At 44.8% G+C, this 22,756-nt stretch overlaps 1 protein-coding gene across 1 annotated transcript; it reads left to right on the forward strand.

The window, feature by feature from the left end:
- Nucleotides 1–649: 649 nt before the first annotated feature.
- lamb3 (laminin subunit beta 3) lies at nucleotides 650–19,008 on the forward strand. The gene is made up of 22 exons (XM_082534069.1): nucleotides 650–819; nucleotides 1,503–1,657; nucleotides 5,301–5,415; nucleotides 8,013–8,086; nucleotides 8,210–8,401; nucleotides 8,779–8,842; nucleotides 8,943–9,136; nucleotides 9,853–9,973; nucleotides 10,679–10,867; nucleotides 10,967–11,122; nucleotides 11,357–11,550; nucleotides 12,160–12,256; nucleotides 13,375–13,735; nucleotides 13,838–13,986; nucleotides 14,095–14,306; nucleotides 14,544–14,750; nucleotides 14,858–15,002; nucleotides 15,167–15,374; nucleotides 15,668–15,809; nucleotides 15,895–16,071; nucleotides 17,421–17,580; nucleotides 17,927–19,008. The coding sequence occupies exons 1-22, from the start codon at nucleotides 795–797 to the stop codon at nucleotides 18,064–18,066; spliced, it is 3,477 nt and encodes a 1,158-aa protein (XP_082390195.1). The 5' UTR covers nucleotides 650–794; the 3' UTR covers nucleotides 18,067–19,008.
- Nucleotides 19,009–22,756: the final 3,748 nt, after the last annotated feature.

A 22,756-nucleotide genomic window follows, 5' to 3' on the forward strand; every position in this document is an offset into this window, starting at 1 on the left:
TCATCATCGCCCTTCACTCAAGCCTACATGTTTACACCCAGAAATGAGAACTAAACACAAAGTAGCAGAGGCAGCTGAATTAACTTGTAGATATTAAATTAAATGGCCTGCATTTGTATAGCGCTTTACTCAGTCCCTTAGGACTGACCCAAAGCGCTTCACACTACATCCACCCATTCACACACACATTCACACACTGGTGATGGCAGCTACATTGTAGCCACAGGCGCCCTGGGGCGCACTGACAGAGGCGAGGCTGCCGGACACTGGCGCCACCAGGCCCTCTGACCACCACCAGCAACTTAATTAAAAACCAAACTGTTGGAAAACTGAAATGCAGGTAATGGAGTCTGAACAATGATTGGTTTTAATGTTTCATCCTTTCAGCTCCAGTAGCTGCACAAACTTTACAAACAAAGAATGCATTTGCTACTTTTAGCTTTCACCTGAAGTCAGTTTTATTTATTACTTGATAATTAATAAATATGAATTATTATTATTAATAATAGTGTACAAATTAAATGAAAATGAGTAATGACTACTTTCATTGAGTGTGTGTCTGGCTCTGTGAGTGTGTGTGCTGATTCATGAGTGGAGGGAGTGGTGGTGCAGGGCGTGACTCTGACACACGCTGTGTCACACTATCCAGGTGAGAAATGGTTTTTAAGGCAGCAACACGAAGCAGTGCACACCTTTCCACAGCACAGCTGAACTCCCAGCACAGCAGCCTTCTGTATTTGTTTGCCGACAGCTGCTCCTATTTCTTCTGGACGTTTTAACAGGAGGAACACAACATGAGAATACTTTTACTACTGGCTGGTGAGATTTCCCATTTTCACTGCTGCTTTATTGCTATTATATTTATTGAGTTTGTGATGTTAGTTTGAGTTTTGCACGCCACATGTTAGCATTCCTAAACACCCTGAAATAGATAGCCTGCAGCTTTTTTATTTACTAGCTAAAGAGATGGAAGTAAGCTGCAGCAGTGAACGGTTCGATGGAGATGTTCACGCTGCTGCATGACAGTCTGTCTCTGAAATATGTGATGTTAGACATGTTGGTATCTGTCATGAAATCCTGTGAGAAGATACAAACACAGCCTATAACTACTGTGTAGAGCTGCAGTACATCTTTAAGAATAACCAGGTTAATGTGGAGATGCATTTATAATTTTACCTATTCTAAGTAAACCTTAATCAAACATCAATGTGCTTCATGTACGTGGTTTCATCTGACCAGCACACAGCTTTGGGTTGTTTCGTCCCTTAGAATTACCTTTGGCCTGAAAATAGACAGTACGACAGCTGCAGACCAACATCTCTGTTACTGCTTCAAAAGCAGCATGACACTCATTTAACAGTTTTATTGTAGGTTACTCTGTCTTTTAGATGTATTTTGAACAGCAGTTAATAATAAAGGAAGAAGTTTTTGAGAGCCTCAGAAAGCTTAGAGTTAGGTGTGTTGTATTCATACCTGTACACATTCTGTCCTCCTCCTGACAGCCTCAGCCATACTGTCACACGCCCAAAATGACTGCTCATGGGGGGCATGCTACCCACCCACAGATGACTTGCTCCATGGCAGGGCTCACCAACTTCAGGCTTCATCTACCTGTGGCCTCACTGGCTCAGAGGTCTTCTGTACCCCGTACCAACAGGTAAGAGCGTGCTTTCCTGTTTTATCTCTGTGAGCAAATGGAAAGTTTGGAAACTTATATCACCCTTTAACAAACAAGTGAGAACTTCCAGGCATATCTCTGCAGCTAAAGGGTTCTCCAGTTTAAGAGCGTTTCAGGTAAAATATCCAAAAATTCAGCTTTAGTTTTTGATTTAGAGAAAACAAAGATCGCACAGAAGAAGCAGCCGCTTCAATTCAACAATGTCATATGTGACATTATCGGATTGACAGAACAAAAGTGGAAACTCAAAGTGTCTCTGGCAGGGAACAGACATGTACACAAACTAAACCAGTGCAAACCAGAACTGCTGACTGATAGAAGAGGTCACAGACAGGAGGACAAATGAGATTCATGTGCAACCAGTGATGGGAGGGAAAGACAATAGCAACTGATCCAAAAACACAAAAACAGGAAGTAAAACCAAGTGAAAGACACAAAGTAAGAAAAAGAAAAGACAACACAGAGCGTGGGGATAAGGCAGCACAGGACACTGGCACTACAAACACAAAGATGAGAAAATATATACAAATAAACATAGAGACTTAGGATGTGTTGATGTTACTTTATCTTCATAGATCACAGTATGGGCAACGTTGGATTAGCCTCAGGGAGCTAATAACTGTCTTAGGCGTGGTCCTCTGTTCATCCATTTAAATGTATCCTTGTACTTCAGCGTTCACACAAAGACGCACACATGACGATGAAAGCCTTCGGCATCATCAGAGGAAACAAGTCCGATCTAGCCAGGAATGCCACTTTACTGCTGGAGGTGTCAAATGTTGTATCTAATGAAAAAGAGCTGCAGAAAAAGTGTCGAAGCTGAAGGTGCTCGAAGTAAGCAAAACTCTGTTCACTAAAAGAAGCAAATCCAGAATAAACATGCAAGTCCCCAAATTTAGCCCCGTAGACCAGGTGTAATCTAATGAAGGATGAGAAAAACTATGGTTTGTGAAAAGCCCGGCAGAGGGTGGACAGGAGTGTAAGACAAGGTGGAAGAGTGAAGAGGTGAGCACAGTGTGGCATTCAAAGACAGCGTATGAGCCGAAGTCGCTTCCATAACCAGCCATCAAAGAGGGAACTCTTCATATCCAACTCAATAATTCAGGCTCCTCATATTTGTTGCCCCAAAATACAAGAGATATGGTAACCCTGGGCCTCTGTAAGGCTCAGCGGCACAGGAGGCTTCTTGTTCCAAATAACATCCTAAATAAGAAAAAAAGCGAGAAGAAGCAACATCAGGATAATTTAAACACATATGAAAAGCATGGAAACACATGAAGAGGGAACTGAAAAGATTAGAACAGACCAATGTTCAAAGACATATTTATTTATACATATTTACAAGAGCCATCTTTGCCTCATAAACGTGCCCCCAGACAATTGTAAAGCTGCCAGCAGAGTCCCAGGCTGTTTTAATGTGAATTAAGGGAATATTTCTATGAATAGGGGCAGCAGCATCTTTAAATTTGCTGGATAAGGAGGAAAGACACTTCCCAACCCATCTTAGACATACTGTCTACTTCTCCAAGACAGTTTCCTGCAAATAAATGATATGTGCATGAAGTATTAACACTGACATTCCTGCTCCCATATGTCCATCTTAAGTTTGCCAGTGAACATCTAAATGATGCTGTAGTCAGATGAAACCAAACTCAAGATGTGCTAAGAAAAACCCACTATGTCCACAGTCAAGCATAGAGGTGGAAACGTGTTGGGGCTGTTTTTATGCTAATGGTAGAGAACAATGTCACTGGAGATGAGGTCGTGGATGAGTTCTCCAGTGACAATGACCCAAAACATCTGACCAAGGACACTAACAAGTGGCTAAGGAAGAAGAACATTATAGTTATTGTAATAAGATAAGATAAGATAAGATAAGATAACCTTTATTAGTCCCACACGTGGGAAATTTGTTTTGTCACAGCAGGAAGTGGACAGTGCAAAAGTTATGAGGCAAAAATTAGAATACAATAAGAATAAATACAGTACACAACTGTACAGAATAGAATAAAATAAAATACTATATACAGTAGAATAAAATAAAATAAATATACAATAAGATAAAAATAGAATACAAATACAAATACTATATACAACTGAGTAAAAATACAACGATGACAGAAAGGATTATTGCACTTAGTATTATTGCATATGTATGGATGTGTGTGCTTGATCAGTTAAAGTCTTTATTATGGAGTCTGACAGCAGTGGGGAGGAAAGACCTGCGAAATCTCTCCGTCCCACACCGTGGATGCCGCAGTCTCCCACTGAAGGAGCTGCTCAGTGCTGTCACAGTCTGCTGCATGGGGTGGGAGATGTTGTCCATCAGGGATGACAGCTTAGCCGCCGTTCTCCTGTCACTCACCACCTCCACTGGGTCCAGAGGGCATCCTAGAACAGAGCTGGCCCTTCGGATCAGCCTGTTCAGTCTCTTCCTGTCCCCAGCAGAGATGCTGCCGCCCCAGCAGACCACACCATAAAAGATAGCAGAAGCCACAACAGAGTCATAGAATTTCTTCAGGAGTGGGCCCTCCACTCCAAACGACCTGAGTCTCCGCAGCAGGTACAGCCTGCTCTGCCCTTTCCTGTAGAGGGCGTCTGAGTTATGAGTCCAGTCCAGTCTATTGTTCAGATGAACACCAAGGTATCTGTAGCTGTCCACAGCCTCAATGTCCATACCCTGGATGTTCAGTGGTTGCAGTGGAGAATGCTTGTGCCTGCGGAAGTCTACCACCAGTTCCTTGGTTTTACTGGCGTTGATCTGGAGGTAGTTCATAATATAAGGACCCAGTACACTCAGCGTTGCAGATTAGTGAATGTTTATTAGCACGGTGCTCTCCAGCCTTCTCCTGACTGCTTGCACTGCACGCTGTTCGCTCTCCTCCCTCTGTCCTCCCAGCGTGCTGCTTAAATCGAGAAGGCAGCATTAGAGTGCTGACTGCCAGCTGTGTCAGCCAGTCTCCCCTGGCACCGCCCCCTGATCCCACGGTCCCATAGCCAATCTCCAGACCTCGCGTCTATATAAAATCTTTAGAGGGAGTTGAACCTTCATTTGCCAAGCAGCAGCCAAGCGGCCTCTAAAGAAAAGATTCAGAGAGTTTCTGTAAAGGGACACCATCCCTCCTGTGTTAATAAATACTGACTGCTGAAATCAGTGGTGCGAGCTGTCAGTGAGAAAATGTTCAGCTATAAACAGTACATTCACAGTTTTTCATAAACTGCACATGTCAGCACTGTAAAAAATCCCAATACTCAATATTAAATAACATGTACAGTTTGCAAACCAATGCAACTGGATTTTGTTTGTTTTTTACAAAGTCCAGCATTCTTTGGATATATGGCTGGTTCTACAGATGACTGAGGATTTACTTCAATATAGTGAATAAACTGTGTTTACCAAGCTTTTACTCGGGCAAAGGTTCAGTGCTAGAACTATTAGAAATTCACTGGTACCTGCTCAGTGACCCAGCTCATGTGGCACAGCAGAGAATTCAGAGGCCAGTCCCTGGTCTCGAGTTCAGGGTCAGCTCAGTGGCACACTGTCCTTACATCACACATTACACTGAATCTCTTGTGGGAAAACAAAAGGTTTATTTATGTCTTTGTGTTTTTATTCTTTCAGCGGAAGATGAAATGTTGTCCGTGTGACTCCAGGAACCCAAACAGTCAGCTGGCCCACAGTGTCCAGGATGTTGTGTCCACCTCAGGGCCAGACAGATGGTGGCAGTCTAAGAAAGGTGGGGGGTGAAAGCAAGCAATCATAAAGAAGGACTCATGCATAATACAACTAATACACTATACTGACAAAAGTACTAATCTGCCTTCACATGCGTGTGAACTTGAGTGTTGGCCCATTCTTAATAAATAGGCCAGTGAAGATCCTCTGCACCAACCTAGCTCGCTCGTGTCTTTATGAGCAGTCATGATGGCAAAGGAACCGGCCATCCCCGAAGTGTTCCCTCAAAGTTGGGAGCATTGCCAGACGCAGAAGCGTGATTTGTCACTCCAGAGAACACTTCCACTGGTGGCGTGCTTGACACCACTGCATCCGACACTTTCTATGGTGCTCAGTGATGTCAGGCTTGGATGCAACTGCTCAGCCATGGAAACCACTCCACTCTCTATGCTCTCTTGAGCTAATGTGAAGGCTACGTGAAGTTTGGGGGTCTGTAGCAATTGACTCTGCAGCAATTTGGCAACCTCTGTGCACTATACTCCTCATGATTCACTCACCCCACTCTGTGATTTTACGTGGTCTACACTGAGTGGTAATATAAGAGAAACTTTGACACAAACTCAACCACAAACAGTTGAGTGTGGAAAGGAAATTTCAGGTGTGGACTTGTTCTACAAGTAGCATACATCCCGGTATCATGCTGGAATTCACTGAGCTCCTGAACGCAACCCATTAATTCACAAATGTTTGTAGAGTGATCTCCATTACTAAGGGCTTGATTGCATCTTGATTGCCACTTCCATGACCAACGTGCACCTTGTGGCCGTCGAAGTGATTGAAACACTTGAACATCAGGTGGCTGTAGTTGGCTGTTGCTCAGGAGATACTCTACTAACTGCTCATCTACTAATCGGAGGGTTGGTGGTTCCATCCCTGGCTGCTCCAGTCTGCGTGCCAAATAAACTTGGGCAAGATACCAAGTACACCAAGCTGCTCCTTAATGCATCTATAGACAGAAGCCGTTCAGAAAAGGGTTACTCCTGGTAGGCTTTAATCAGGCTCCACCAGAGCACTTTGCTCTCAGACTGCAGACTTACTCGTGGTTACCAGGTTATTTATGAATCGAATGGGAGACAGACCCCACAGCTTTCAGGCCCGTATTCTTTGGAAGCAGTGACCAGTTCACTTACTGTGTGTTTTTAGACCGCTTTGCAGTTAATCATTAGATAACAGTGTGTTCTTCTACAGTGTGTTTTTTGTCCTACCTCCTTCTGTTTAACCTCAGTGGGTCATAGCTGGTTGTTAACTCCTTTTTAACAGTTTCTTTCTGTTAAAACACTGTTACCATGTGTTTGCTCATAGGGGGTCATCTTGGTGCTATAGAGTTAAAGTGCATTATATTTGAATTGAAAACTATGTCCCCTATGAAGCCTATTGCAGTTGCTATTGACTGGCAGGGCCCATGATCCCTATACAGGACCCAAAACACTTCGGGGCATTCCAGTTCATACCCTGTCAAGTGCCCACCCGTCTCCACCTCTCCCCCTGGATATCCAATCACATAAGATCCACCAATATTTAGCCACACCCTATCATCCAGTAATATAGTGTACGCTGTTAAGTGCAGGAGGATTGCCAGGATTTATACATGGGGGAAACCAAACAACCTCTGGCTAAGAGGATGGCACAACACAGAAGAGCCACCTCGTCAGGCCAGGACTCTGCAGTCTATTTACACCTACAGGCCAGTGGACACTCTTTCAAGGATGAGGATGTAACATCCTGGACAGGGAGGAACGCTGGTTTGAGGGCGGAGTCAAGGAGGCCATTTGCGTGAAAAGGGAAAGACCATCTCTGAATGGAGGAGTGGCCTAACGGTACATCTGTCACCATCTTACATGCTGTGATTGCAGCCATTCCCCAACTCTCTGTGAATGGGACTCATGGTTATTGGACTGGTTATTATATGGTGTTTCTCTACTTCATCTAAACACTCAAAGCGCTTTACACAACTTGCCTCATTCACGTTGTTTTTTATGCTCTTTCTGGGTAAGTATCTGTCTAACATTTACATGCTCTGATGGATGCATCGGAGGGTTAAAATCTTGCCCAAGGATATTTGCCATGCAGACTGGAGCAGACTGGGATCGAACCCAAACTTCCAATTGAGTAGGTGGCTTGCTCTACCTCCTGAGCTAAGGGCTGTATGAATGGTACGGCATGTTAATGATAATGAAACTGATCTCACAGCCCATTGTCACTCACTGGTGCTAGTTTCTGTCATTATGCAAATGTACTGTTTATAAGGGTGGGAAACCTGCAGTCAGCTCAGACTGAAGAAGTCACCTGGATGAGTTACAAAACGTTACTCGACCTGAAAACGCTACGTCCAGATGAACAGAATCAACTTTTTTGGAACTCCCTTACCTGGATGATTGAGCATAAAAGGACAAAAAGAGGTGAAAGAAGGTGGGCAGGAAGATGATTGGACGAGAGTAATGATGACAGTATTGGGACTGACAGTGTGGGAAAGCAGTAGTGATGTAAAGAACAGGAAAGCAAACAAAACTCAGGAAAGCAGGGAGACGACTGATTACAGATCTTTGTTATTGAGCTTACACATACGCTACATTACTGCTCTGCTCTCTGTTCCTGCAGAGACGAGTCCAGTTACCCTTCAGCTCAACCTTAACAACCTGTTCCAGCTTGACAATCTGGTGCTCAACTTCAAGGTATGACACAGTCTGTCCTTTCTAGCTTAATGAATGTTCTATGCATCCATGTGATTTGACTCAGAGACTTTTTGTAGAGTGTATGCTACTTTGCTTTATTTTGCTGGGGTTTTTTCTCTGCAGGGTCCTCGTCCCAGTGCCTTGGTCATAGAGAGGACACTGGACAACGGCAAAACATGGCAGCCCGCCCTCTACATGGCAACAAACTGTCAAAAAGCATTTCCCAGCGTACCCACAAGAGTTCCTCTTGCCATGGACCAGACATACTGCTACACACTGCCCCCTACAGACTCAAATCCATATAAAGATCACACAGTAAGGGAGAAATTGCTGTTGCTCCGGAATAATTATTTCACCTTCATGTTTGCCAAATGATGATGTTTCCTCTTCGTTTCTTTTTTATACATTTACATATAAGTACATCCTTAAATACATCATTTTGTCCTGAACAGAAAAAATTCTGTTTCTTATTTTTATTTTTATTCCTTTATATTTAAAATGCATAGGTCTTATTTTTATATTTGATTCATCCTGTATAAATAGACAAATACATAGCATCCCAGACTGTTTGAATCTTTCTGAGTGGGAATGGCATCAACAAAAGGTTTCTAATAAATGTAATGCAGTATTGCAACAATGTAAGATGTTCTATCTGTGTACAGAATTAATATATATGCATTTCACTTCCCCAGATTCAGTACAGTCCTTTAGCTCAATACGCTTACGTCGCCGCTCCCAAAAGCCAAAAGATTGAAGGTAAGTTTTCTAACATCCTTAACAGTTCCATGGATCAACACTGGCCTTTGCATCCAGTTTAAGTGTGTAGTTCAGTGACTCATAACTATTTTATCTACAGATGTGTCTGGGTTAACAGGGCTGAGGGTGAGATTCACAGAGCTGGGTGATGTGCCTCATCTGCCAGGCAGGAGTCTCAGTAGGTTTTACGCCCTGAAAGAGATGAAGGTGATGGGCAGCTGTATGTGCCATGGACATGCTAACCGATGTCTGCCACAAGGATACAGCAGTAACCTTCTGCCCAGTACTATACAGGTCTGTATGCAGGGCATTTTACCCTTTCATGGTCCCAGGCAGTCATTCGAAAGGTTTACAGTAAGCAAATAAAGTCAGATCACTTTATTTGTTGATCTAATACAGAAGTCCTACTGTAAGCTCCTAATGGTTACTCTGTGTTATGTCAGGATGCCATTGTGGTGTATGATAGAAGCAGGTTCTTTTGCACAGTGAGGACTATATCATCAGCAACACAGCTACAAAACACACATCAGCCAAAATGATTATAGTGGAAAGCCTCTAAAACTATTTTAATATTACAGAGACGTTTTTCTTTAACTGGATGTGCGTCCCTAATTATTCCCTGTGTCACTGGAAATTCACCCATGCATCCACTTCCTCGACCAGCTATCCAGCTCAGGGACAACCTGACATCCATCACCACGTCTGCAGGGAAAATAAAAAATGTTTCGATGACGCCACACTTTTGGAGACCTTATTTCCTTCTTGTGGTTTTCCTTGGTGTGGTTTTTCATGTGTTATGTGGAGATTGTTTCCCCGTGGACACACTGACGGATGTGAGGATTCCTGATTGTACTTTGTCTTGTGGTGATGTGTGCATGTAGTGATCATTTAAGTATTCGGGTGTGCTTGTGAAAATAGACTTTTATCGCCGATTATCCGCCATCAGCTTATTCCTAGCGTGACGACATGGTGTTGGTCCAGTTTGTTGATCTGCTCATTGATCTTGGCAGGTGAACGCACAGTGTGACTGCCAGCATAACACAGCAGGTGTGAACTGTGAGCGCTGTGCTGATCTCTACAATGATTTGCCCTGGAGACCTGCAGAGGAAGGCAACACTCATGCCTGCAAACGTAGGACCTGCTACAGACTCTTTAATCTAAAGTGTGTGTGTGTGCGTGTGTGTGTGCGTGTGTGTGCGTGTGTGTGTGTGTGTGTGTGTGTGTGTGTGTGTGTGTGTGTGTGTGTGTGTGCGTGTGTGTGGGTGGGTGTGCGCGTGCATGTGTGTGTGTGTGTGCGTGTGCGTGTGTGTGTGTGTGTGTGCGTGTGTGTGTGTGCGTGTGTGTGTGCGTGTGTGTGGGTGGGTGTGCGCGTGCATGTGTGTGTGTGTGTGCGTGTGTGTGTGTGTGCGTGTGTGTGGGTGGGTGTGCGCGTGCATGTGTGTGTGTGTGTGCGTGTGCGTGTGTGTGTGTGTGTGTGTGCGTGTGTGTGGGTGTGCGCGTGCATGTGTGTGTGTGCGTGTGTGTGTGTGTTTACATTTTGTGTGACATAAATGATTTCAAAGGATCAAAATACCCAAGTTCCCATCAGGGGAGCAGAGGTCTAAACAGAGAAACCCAGAGCTCTTTCTCCCTGGCTGCATCCTCCCGCTCGATGGAACCTCTCTTGTAATCTCTAGCTGTAATCATTTGTGAGATGTATTTAAAGGTAAATAATAAGAATAGGTGCATACTGGCTCACCACAGACCAAAGCCCAGCTTATGAAAAGTATAGATAAAGTTATTAATCCCTAAATTTCTTCATTTTAATTATCTGGGTATGTTTTGTCTTGTCCTCAGGTTGTGAGTGTAACAACCACGCACAGCGCTGCCGGTTTGACTGGGCGCTGTATGAGGCCAGTGGACAGAGGAGTGGAGGCGTGTGTGAAAATTGTATGCACCACACCACAGGGCCAAAGTGTGACCAGTGCGCTCCAGGATACCAGCCAAACCCCCGCAGTCGAATAGATCGTCCTGATGCCTGCATACGTAAGTGAAATCCCTCCTAACATTTCTGTGTACCACGTTTCTGACTGCAGGTCACACTGAACGTTTGTGGATAAACCGTGTTGATGTCTTTGGCGCCAGGCTGTATCTGCAGTGCCGAGGGGACAGTGAACGGCGGCCGGTGTGATGACAGCACAGGATCCTGTCAATGCAAAGTGAATGTAGAGGGTCCCCGCTGTGACCGCTGCAAGCCAGGATACTACGGTCTGAGCTCCTCCCACCCTCTGGGCTGCACTAGTGAGTCACCTAACACCTACACATTGAAGCTTAGCTTGGTACTGCACCTCAGTAAACATGGAACTCTTTTCTCTTATTGTTATACTTTTACTGAAACTAATTAAAAGCCTGTAAACTTTCACTGATGTTCATATAGTACTTTATATCAATACTGTAATGCAGATGTTAATATTAGTATCATTTCATTTAATGTTTGAAGCATGCAGATCTCCATCAGACTCTGCTCTTTTCTAGAGTGTTCCTGTTCTCCACACGGCTCCCTTTCAGACGTCTGTGATCCGTCGACTGGCCAGTGTCTCTGTCGTCCCCACTTCCACGGCATTACCTGCAACGTGTGTGTGAAAGGCTACTGGAAGCTAAACATGTCAGAAACCTGCAAACCCTGCGGCTGTGATGCCACCAAGTCAACCACTGATTCCTGTGATCAGGTAGGACGCAAAGGCCTTCGGTGAGATCCATCAGCTGCTGTAATGCTGTAGCCTAAGACATAAAATGTGTGTCTCCAGCTCTTTCCATCCAGACCAGTCAAAAGTGTTTGTTTTTAAAGCATTTACAATATAGTTATTAATTGAATTAAAGATTCATTAAATGGTAAGTGGCCTGTATTTGTACAGCACTTTACTCAGTCCGTAAGGACCCCAAAGCGCTTTACACTACATCCAGTCATCCACCCATTCACACACTGGTGATGGCAGCTACATGTAGCCACAGCTGGGGCGCACTGACGGAGGCGAAAGGTAAATCTATTAATGACCCTGAAATGTCGTCTACAACTGTTTGTTTATGTAGCTAAAAACCGAATTTCCCCAGTCCTGGATGACCGAGAGCCCACAAAGACTAACAATATTATGTTTATCTTCACTCCTGAAAATTACAGTTGAAAAGTTGTTTACACCTGGTGTGACTTAGAAAGTACTGGTGTTGGTATGAGATGTGATTGTAGCGAGGATGCAAATATTCTGTCTTTGTATCATCATCACAGATTATATCGATTTGTCTTCTCTGGAAAATAATGAAATGATCTTGTTCTTGTTCAGCTGACTGGGCAGTGTCAGTGCAGATCAGGCTTTGGAGGCCGAACGTGTACAGAATGCCCTGATAACACATATGGAGACCCTCTGAAAGGCTGCCAGCGTAAGTCCACCACTCGTTCGGGAGTTTTCTTTCAGTTCAGTATCATTGATATAGTGCCAGATCACAACGAGGGTAATGGTAAAAGATTGTAAACTCTGCTGCTTCCCAGCATGGATTAGAGATCATTTATGATTCGCTGCTGGATTTCAAAGTGTGTTCACTTACAAAGATGTGCACAGCCCGTCATTTTTATGGTAGTTGTTGACTTTCAATGATTTCTTTGAACTGTTCTTTTTCCAAGATGAAATGATTGCACATCTTTAATAGCTTTAAAAGATAAGTTCATTCTCAGATCCATGTATGGTCAAAATGATACAAACAGGCTGATAGACTCGTATCTTTTAATATGTGGTGCTGACCGTGTTTTAACTTGACAAGGCAGGACTTTGCTTAGTGATCATGAACTGACCAAGAACAAGAGGAAAGTGTCAGGACTTCATTGAACACATAATAAGGAGAGTTATAGATCTGCACAACTTAGGGAGGTCTGCTGGACTTATTTCGAAACGACAGCAGATTACATGAGGGGAAATTAGGATGTTCAGTAATAATCCAGGAACCACCAAGCCTCAAGCCTGCTGCGAACTGGAAGCTGCTGGTACATCACTGTCCACAGCAAAGCCACTGAAGCTCTCACCGAAGATGGACTCAAGTTTAACTGGCATTCGTAGCTGCCCACATGAGTCCGGCCAAATGCCTTCTGGAGATACGTTTTTTTGGTCAAATGAGACAAAGATTGAGCTTGTGACTGGTGACAATGACATATGTTTGGAGGGGTGAGACGCTCAAACCAAAGAACACTGAACCAACTGTAATCATACTCTGGGGCTACTTCACTGCCAGTGGCATTGTTAGATTGTACAAAGTAGATAAAAGTCTAAAAGTTATTCAAATTCACCTCAAATCAATAGAATGGTTGAATCTTGGACACGACTTGGTGTTACAGCAGGACAATGAAACACAATCAATCCACCCGAGAAAAAAGTTCAAAGAAATCATTAAAAGCCCAAATTTAAAAAGAATGTGATGTAAGCCCTCTGAGCATGGCTGAATGTCTGCAACCTTTCCATTTTGAAAAACGCTTCGTAACTGATCTGTATGACCATCCTCTGTCTTAGCCTGTGACTGTGATGCCAATGGAACCCTCCCAGGAGTTTGTGACAAGCAGTCGGGAGTCTGTTTGTGCCGACCGGGCGTCTCTGGAGCTCGCTGCGACTCCTGCAGTCGTGACCGCTGCGACTCCTTCCCTGACTGCGAGATGTGTCCCTCCTGCTTCTTCAGCCTAAACGCTCAGCGAAAGAATGTCAGCTTGGTCCTGTTGGAACTTGCTTCCAGATTATCGTCTCAGTCTGGAGGCGGCGCTGACTTTGGGCCCCGCATCAGTTACCTGGAGGCCACTTTGAAAGTCATCCAGAACTCCATGTCCTTCTCACCCATCACTGATACACGTGATGCTCTTTCTAAGCTGAAGGAGCTCAGGTGGGAAACTGCTGACGAACTTAATTCTAGGTTTCACAAATACGAATCATCCTTAAATTCAATCACCTTACACTGTTTTTTCATTGATAATATCATCTCCAGGTACCAGGTTGATAATGACCTTTCACCCCTGACAAAAACTCCTGGTCTGGACTCTGAGCTGGACAAACTGCAGGACCTGCTGGAAAACTTCATGCTGGTGTACAATGCCAAGAAAGATGTCACAAAGAACTCTATCAGTCCCAACACAGGTCAGAAAAGACTAAGCATTCGCTGCAATTCTACAGATGTGACTGATGACTATTTTTGTATCACAACAGCATGAAATCCACTCATGTAGACTTTTCCTGTCTTTGCAGGGGCATTTAACACCATCAGCTACGCCTACGATAACTCGACAGACGCCACCAAAAAAGTTGAGGCCGGGAAAAATACCATAAAGGAATCAACTGGTGTCCGAGAAAAAACTGAGGACATTCAGAGCAAAGTTCAGCCGGCCAACACCAGAGATCTGGATAAACTGAACAACAGCATGGCCTCCCAACCCAACCTCACTCCTGTTGCCAAACAAGTAACTAGTAAACTTCTTGATCTACTGTTTAGCTGACTTGCAGCATATGAGTAAAACTGAAAGATCATTATCTTAAATAAGCATCCATATGCATATGTGTCATATTTCTCAGTGTGAGCATAATCCAGGCCATTAATCATAATCTTTCTTGTTTGTCCTGAGATGGAGTGAAAGTTCATTTTCTGTCATTCACACTAGTAACCGTCATTGCCCTCCACCTCTAACTCTGTTTTTCAGGTGTGTGGCAGTGTTCACTCCGAGTCCTGCACACCTCTCCAGTGTGAAATTGAAGATTTGTGCACACCAGGGGGAGACGCACCCTGTGAAAAGGGGGGAAAGTGTGTGGGCGCTCTGCCTCTGAGCAAGAAGGCAGACGCTGATGCCAATGATGTGAGGGAAGGACTCAACAAACTCTCTGGGAGGATCACCGATGCTGCAGAGAAGGTAGACACTTATAGCTACATACAAATAATGAGTTTTGTTATTCACACAAGTCATTCTTAATCCGTTTACACATCTCAAGTAGTTATTCAATGTCAATGTGTGCACAGCTGCAGAAAACACAGGAGATAACCAATCAGGTGAGGCAGTCTACAGAGAAGCTGTCCAGTAAGCTGCAGCAGGCCAGAGATAAACTCGAAGACGACCTAAATGAGACACGCAGCGTTGTGAAAGAGCTCAAAGACTTCCTGTCAGGTACGACTGTTTTAGGATTGTAGCATGAGTGGAACCACTTTGAGATGGAGGGTGAAACTTCTTTGGGTGTAACTGATGCTGAGATCAGTCACCCTTTAAACACCACCACAGTGTAAACTCCAGCTCCAGTACTAAACTCTAGCTTTTCCTATTTTGGTGACCAGACCCATCCGCTAACCTGACCCATGTCCAGGAGGTGAGCGACTGGATCCTGAATGCCAAGCTGCCCCCCAGATTGGCAGGGCTTAAAGGGAAGCTGCAGGAGCTGAAGGATCTGACAGCCAACCTACCAGACAGCACAGCGGTGCTGAAGGAAGCTGAGCCACAGTTAGATGCAGCCAAGAAACTGCTACAGGATGCACAGGATGCCAGGTTGATGCTCGCACTTCACTGTCAAACTGTTGAATAAGATGCTCCGTTTTTTAAAGAATTATCATCTTTGCTCCCACCGTTTGTACAGACCAAGCTGGAGACCGAACACATGCTTGTACAGCCACGTGAATGTCCCTAATGCAGAACTAACAAAGTCTATGTCTTCATGAACATGAGCATTAGTGCCTTACATTTAATCAGGGATTCGTTTTTCCAGACTGGTTTAATCCAGTCCTTATTTTTTGTCGTTTTTACCCATCAGTCCTTCAAACTAATGGTTTCTGTGCTTGCAGGGACACAGCACTGGGAGTGAAGGCTGATGTTGATGGGCTGCTGGCAGGCTTCACCTCAGTGAGCCCTTCCCTTGCTGAGCTGGAACACAAATTGCAAGACAAAATGAATGTCCTAGAGACCTTGAATAACAACCTTACTAAGGTAGAAAGCGTAGATGAAACAATGGTCTATTTATTACAATAAAAACTGCTTATAGGCTGAGTTTGGATGGGTTTTCTTCATACAGGCCAAAGACCAGCTGGTGCCAGTAGAGAAGGCTCTGGACGATGTAGCAACACTGATAAAGCCAATGAAACCCCAGCTGGAAAAGCTGAGAGACCTGCTGGAGGATGGAGGTCAGCAGGCTGAAGATGCACGGGAAAATGCAGAAAAAGCTGATAAAGAAGCAGCTGCTGGAAATCAGGTAAAAGATCTGCTGTAGCTGCTTTAGACTGACAGACGAGCACTGACTTTAATAAGGAAGAGAGAAGAAGAACCCAGTGTAAGCTTCTATTTGCATTTATCAGTCATCTGTAAACGTGAATATAAATGAATGTAATGAGTGTGCGCACACTTGAAAGCTCATAGTGTGTTTTTGCAGTGCAGACTGGTTCTGGGCTTTGTGGGTCGTTGTTCTTCATGCTGCTGAATAAAGTCGTGGATATCTTCGGTAACAGATTGTCGCTAACATTTAATGAAAATGCTTTCTTCTCAGTATTTGTTTATATTTTTAAAGTTACAAATTTAAATAAAAGTGAAGAATTCACATTTCAGGTAGGCCAGATTAAACTGTAGCTAGGTTTATTTAGCTCCTATTTACACTACACTGCCAAAGTATTTCCTCACCCATCCAGGTCATTGAATTCAGGTCTTCCAATTACTTCTACTTCTGTGTATATAATGAAGCATCACATATGCAGACTGCTTCTACCAACATTTCTGAAGGCATGGGTCGCTTTAAGAGGCTGAGTGAATTCCAGCGTGTTACTGGGATACGATGTCACCTGTGCAACCAGTCCAGATGTGAAATTTCCTCACTGCTAAATATTCCAAATGTTAGTGGTATTTAAAAAACGGAAGCGACTGACAGGAACTCAAGCATGAAGTGGTAGGCCCTGTAGAATGACAGAGTGAGCAGCAGAGGCTGAAGCACATAGGACTCCAAGCTTCATGTGACCGTGAGATTAGCTCATGAACAGTCCACAGGGAGTTTCACAGACTGGGTTTCTATGGCTGAGCAGCTGCAGCCTAGACTGACATCACCCAGCACAATGCAAAGCGTTGGATGCAGTGGTGTCGAGCGCGAGGCTACAAAGGCTCTAAAGCAGGGTTTGGTGACTGCCAGAGGAGTTCTGTGCCAAGTGTAAAGTTTGGGGGAATTATTGTGTAGCATTATCTTTCAGGAGTTGTGTTCTCCCCTTAATTCTAGTGGAAGGACTTCTTCCTGCTTCAGCGTGCCGATGCATTTCGGACTATTTTGTGAGAACACTTGGGAGATGGTCTGTGCACCAGAGCTCAAAGCAAGGTCCATGAACACAAGCATGAGTGAGTTTGGTGCAGAAAGAGGAAAACTCACACTATGAGTTTTCTTGTGCAACCTCAGTGTTTGACCTCACTAATGTGCTTCTGGAAGAATGGTCAACATTCCCATAAACACTCCCGAACCTTGTGGAAAGTCTTCCTATAAGACTTGAAGCAAAGGTTTGGCAACATCATATTAAACGCTGTGGATTAAGACTAAGACTGAGTGCCATATTATGTGTGTACTTGTAGAACCTGTTGACTCTGGAGAAGCACCTTGACCATCTTAAAGAGAAAGTTGTTCCCGGGACAGATGGTGAGACGGAGCCAGCGGGGGATCGACTGAACAAACTGCAGCAGGATGCAGGAGCTCTGGCTAACATAACCCAAAACATGCTGCAGGCTCTAGACGGTAATTTAACCAACATTTCCACTAAAAGAAAAAAATTCACTCAATGCATCCTCAGTTCATTGGGGAAAGTAGGACATTTAGTCATAAAGCATAAAGTGTTGATTGTGAGGTTAGTAAGAAAGTTTTCATATCAACAGTTCAGTTGAATTTTTACAGGTAACTTTGTTGTTGCGTGCTGCTACCATGAGCTAACCCCCGCTGACTTGGTGGTCTAATATTATGCTTCTGTGGACATTCTGTGTGGCGCTCTGTAATGACTAAATATATCAGAAATCCAGTTGTACGGTCCTGACACAGACAGTGTGTGCCACTCCCTGTAATGCTCCTGGTGTTTGTTTTCTTCTAGGAAAAGCCGACTCCATCCAAAGACTGCAGGACGAGATAGTTCAGAAATCAACAAATCTTGAACAGCTCGATGTCGAGCTTAAAAGACTTCTGACACAACTCCGTAAAAAAGCTGACGATCTCAGTACCTGCCAGGGCTGAGCTCACATGTAGCAGTGCAGTTAGTATGTAACTGTAATATAACACTGTCTGAGGAATTACAACCATTTTATACATACTCTCTATTTTAAAGACTCAAAAGTAATTGGACAGTTGACTGACAGGCAGTTTCATTGCTGCACGCGACATGTTGCTCATTAAAAAGCTGAAAGATTTGATCCCAAATGATAAATTTATATTTAGTGGCTGTTCACAAGAACTAGGAGCTCCGAGATAAGTAAGTAGAGGCTGTCATTAAAAATCAAAATAAATCAGACAGACAGATTAGAAACAATAAAACTCAAATTTAAAATTTTGTGAGTTTACGTTTTAGACAATGTAATTCCTGCACAGGTGAATAACAGCATGACAGACTTTATCTGAAATACCCTGTGGTGGTGTACAGACGCAGTATTCATAGGTATAAGTATGAATATGCAGTATAACAACTCTCACTGTACCTTCTACTGCTCGTCGTGCTTGGAGACCAAAGTTACTTCAGCATGTACAGGTTACTCAGACCTGCGCTGTACCAGCTGCCTTTGAATGAGAAACATACGACAAGCTTTAATGGAAATGAATTTCAGCTTCATGAACACCAAAGCTGATGTTTTTGGTCCTATTTGAATGAAACCTTACCTGTATTTGTGCCAGTCACATCTCTCATGGTTTCATATTGCTGCCTGTATATTTATCACTAATCTGCAATCTGTTTCAACGTTTCATGTTCACAGCAACACTGCATTTTTCCAAAGTGGATAAAGGCTGAATGTTCCCTTCTTTACCGATTTGAATCTGTTGTTCATGCATAACAGGCAGGAACACAACCGGTTTAGTGAGAAAATGGTTGTTTGCTTGTTTTAAATGGCTGTATTTAATTGTTTCTATACTTTAAAAAACTGCATTTCACTACATTTGTGGAATAAAATCTATTCTTTATATCAACTTGTGTTCAGTTTTTTTTAACAAGAGCAGTTGGGAAACATCAGGATAACGTGTACGACATGTACGTGTAACATTGTAGTGACAGATAAAGGCTCATCATCATCAGTACTGCAGTATCAGTGAATTCAACTCAAAATGTAATTTAAGCTCATTAAAAAATGCCATCCAGCGTAACTGACAGTAGACAAAATCATTAATGCAAGTTTAAGACAATAACCTGGACACGTTTCGAATCAAATTGATAATAACAGAGCGATGCTGGACACAAGCAGCTGTGTTAGTGTGACGCCCTGCATATTTGAAGCATTGCAATAAACTTCTGTTCTTACTGAATCTGTAACATTGCCTTGATCTGCCTACATCATTTTTTAAATAGTTTATGTTGTTAAATGAGTTTTGTGTCACTGTGCACAGAGAAAAGCTCACCTGGTGTAGTGGTGATGTGTTATTCACCACTAGATGGAGACAACCTGGCACTGGTAGTTTCTCTACACTCTACATTTCACACTGAAAAGCCTTGGTGGGAATTTTTGTTTACATAGTAAGCAAAAGAATACATGTCTTGAGGTCTTTCCAGTGTTTTCAAAATTGTGTTTTTCAGATACACGTCAAAATTTCACACAGACAAACACACACAGCAAAATCTCCAGTGTTAAATTAACACTGAGCAGTGCTGATCTTCTAACACTGGAAAATAACTCAAAATGTTAGAAACATTCCAGTGTTAGAAAACCAGCACTGCTCAGTGTTAGCCATTGTTAATCTGCAAAACTGACTAGGTTACTTTTACACATATAACACTGTCAAAAGTGTTAATTTAACACTCAACAGTGTTGTATTTAACCCTCAGAGGTGTGGACCCTTATAGACACTGGAGATTTTGCTGCGCACACACACAAAACAACAAAATGTGTCAAATTACACGTCTCATTCATTTTTTGAGAATTTCACCACTTTTAGTTTTCATTTAAAATAACTTTGTCAGGTCAGTAAATAGCTGCCACATAAGTACAAATCTAAATCATACATGTGTAATATAGAAAAAAGCACAAACAGTTGTGCTGTTGGTTCATAATAAATGGGTAGGGGTGCATAGTCAGTAAAACCCACCAAGGCTCTGCAGAGCTCCAAACCTGCTCTTCCACAGACAGAAGCATCAAAAATGTGCGCTGGGAGCTTCATGGCATGATTTCTACAGCCAAGCAAATCTATGTGTGTGTGGCCAAGAACCTTAGTCCATGTAGGGCATCTTAGCACAGTTTACTTGTGTCAGCTAGTGGGAGGGCAGAGAGCGCAGCCTTTACATTGTTTTATTGTAGAGTGACAGGAAGTGAGCTTCTAATCAGGCAGAAATATTGACAGAAGGAAATATTTTCAAATAAAAAAAAATGTAAATTTTTTAAATTTCAAAGGAAATACATTGATGAAAATCAAAGAAGAGCGAATGTATGTGATGTTCCATTTTCCTGAGAGCTGATTGGCTGTGATGACTCCTTCAAGTACTACATGCTACTTTGTCCTGCTAGTTAAGCCTGCTGTGTCAGGATGAGGTCGTGGACGAAAGAAGGAGGACCCAAACGCTGGACTCACAGGTAGGTGAAGATTGGTGTTTTATTGTCAACGGAGTGAACAAACAGAACAGAAGTAGGAAACGGCTGGCCGGCTGGACGACTGACTGAATGGATGAATGAAAGACTGACTGACAACTGACCGGCTGACCTGACGGAACTGAACAGAGGACAACCTAACAGCGGCGAGAACAACATCACAATAACATCAATGACACGACATTGGACTGGTTGAACTGAGGGACATAAATACACAGGCTGAGTGATGAGAGATTAGAACCTGGTGAGTACACAGCTGAACATAATGACCTAATGATAAACGGGAAGAGGACGGAACATAATGCACATGGACCAAGGCTAACACAATAAAACAGGAGGTGAAGCAGACAGAATATAAACAGTGAACATGAACTAAGAATACTGGGTCAAAGACCCAGAAACCCTGACAGTACCCCCCCCCGCAAAGGCCGGCACCCGACGGCCAAAAGAACGAAAAACCAGAACAGGGCGGGCGGAGGGGGCCCAGGACGGAGGGACGGAGTCCACACAGAGACAGTTCAGGAGGGCGGCCACGTGGAAGGCAGCAGTGACCACTGAGCCGGTCCGGTGGGCGGCTGCGGCAGTCGAGACGAGACAGTTCAGGGGGCTGACCGCGCGGACGGCAACGGCGGCGACGTGGACACAGTTCGGGAGGCCGACCGCGCGGAAGGCGACGGCGACGATGACAGCGCTGGTCCGGGGGCCGACCGTGCGGAAGGCGACGGCGGCGACGTGGACGCAGTTCAGGGGGCCGGCCGTGCGGAAGGCGACGGCGGCCACTCAGGCGAAGAGGGTCCGGGGGCCGCCCACGACGGCGATGGCGCCCGGCCAGTGGCCTAGCCAGCGGTCTAGAAAATGGCCGTTTAGCTTCAGACCCAAACGAGGCTGGGCCAGGCGAGGCTGAAGGCACTGAGGCTGAAGGCTCTGAGGCTGAAGGCTCTGAGGCTGGAGCCGGACCAGGCGGAGCAGAAGCAGAGGCCGGGCCGGGCGTGGCTGAAGCGGAGCCCTCTGGCTGGAGACAGGCAGGGCCAGTTGGCGCGGACGCCTCTGGCTGAGGAGCGGCCGGGCCAGCAGGCGCGGAGACCCCTGGCTGAGGAGCAGGAGAGCTCACAGCTGGCTCTGGGTGCTGTGGCTGCAGGTCCGGGAACTGGACGGGATGGTGGACAGGCGACTGGGAAACAGGAGGCAACTGGACTACAGGGCACTGGGCGGCAGACTGGACTACAGAAGAGTGGAGGACAGGTGGAGACTGGACTACAGGTGACTGGAGGACATGTGGAGACTGAGCTACAGGTGACTGGAGGACAGGTGGAGACTGAGCTACAGGTGACTGGAGGACAGGTGGAGACTGAGCTACAGGTGGCTGAACTGACTGGAGGGCAGCAGGAGACTGGACAGCAGGTGAGTGAACTGACTGGACTGGAAGCTGAACAGCAGGTGAGGGAACTGATTGGACTAAGGAGACTGATGGATAAACAGAGGCCGGTGAGGCTAATGGCTGAGCTAAAGAGTGAGCTAGTGAAGGGGACAACAGTGCAGCCTGGGCTAATAAAGCTGGGGCCTGAGCAGGGGACACCTCAGCTAGCCTAACCAGTGATAGTGCGAGGGCATGAAAAGCTGGATCAGGAGGTGGATGAAGAGGTGAAGTGGCAGGTGGACCGGTTAGCTCTTCCAAGCCTCCAGGGGGGTCAAGCTGGGTTCTGGTTGCCCTCAACCTGGGCGCTGGGACGGGCACGGAAGGTGGCTGGACACCAGTCACCCCCACCTGAGAAACAGAAGCAGGTGTGGAGGCAGACCGGGTCACAGCTGCCCTCCTCCTGGGGGCTGGCACTGGTGTGGGCGCAGGCTGGGCCCCCATGCTGGTGGGAAATGGCTGAATAATGGGTGTGGAAATAACGACTGGGTGAGTGATACTGACGGGTTTATTGGGGAGTGTTCTGGTCTTCCTGCCACCGCTATTTACAGTCTTTAACTGAGCTATCTTTGGGGAAACAGAGCAGAAAAAGTCTACCCAGTCCACATTGTCGTCCAAGAGGGACGTTCCCCATGAATCGGAGAGGCGTCTATTATTTATCTTATGTGAAGAGTCAACTGAGGAAGGTGGCAAACAGTCACTGGGACTCACCGCCGGGAGTGGCTGG

The sequence above is a fragment of the Aulonocara stuartgranti genome, assembly GCF_965226115.1.
Source record: "Aulonocara stuartgranti genome assembly, chromosome: 5".
Classification (NCBI taxonomy): Eukaryota; Metazoa; Chordata; class Actinopteri; order Cichliformes; family Cichlidae; genus Aulonocara; species Aulonocara stuartgranti.

Excerpts from the sequence above, each read along its gene's own strand:
- lamb3 (XM_082534069.1), top strand. The coding sequence starts at position 795 with ATGAGAATACTTTTACTACTGGCTG. Across the intron at positions 8,843-8,942 it reads CAAAAGCCAAAAGATTGAAG|ATGTGTCTGGGTTAACAGGG; the intron begins GTAAGTTTTCTA and ends TTTTATCTACAG. Across the intron at positions 15,375-15,667 it reads CAGGATGCACAGGATGCCAG|GGACACAGCACTGGGAGTGA; the intron begins GTTGATGCTCGC and ends CTGTGCTTGCAG.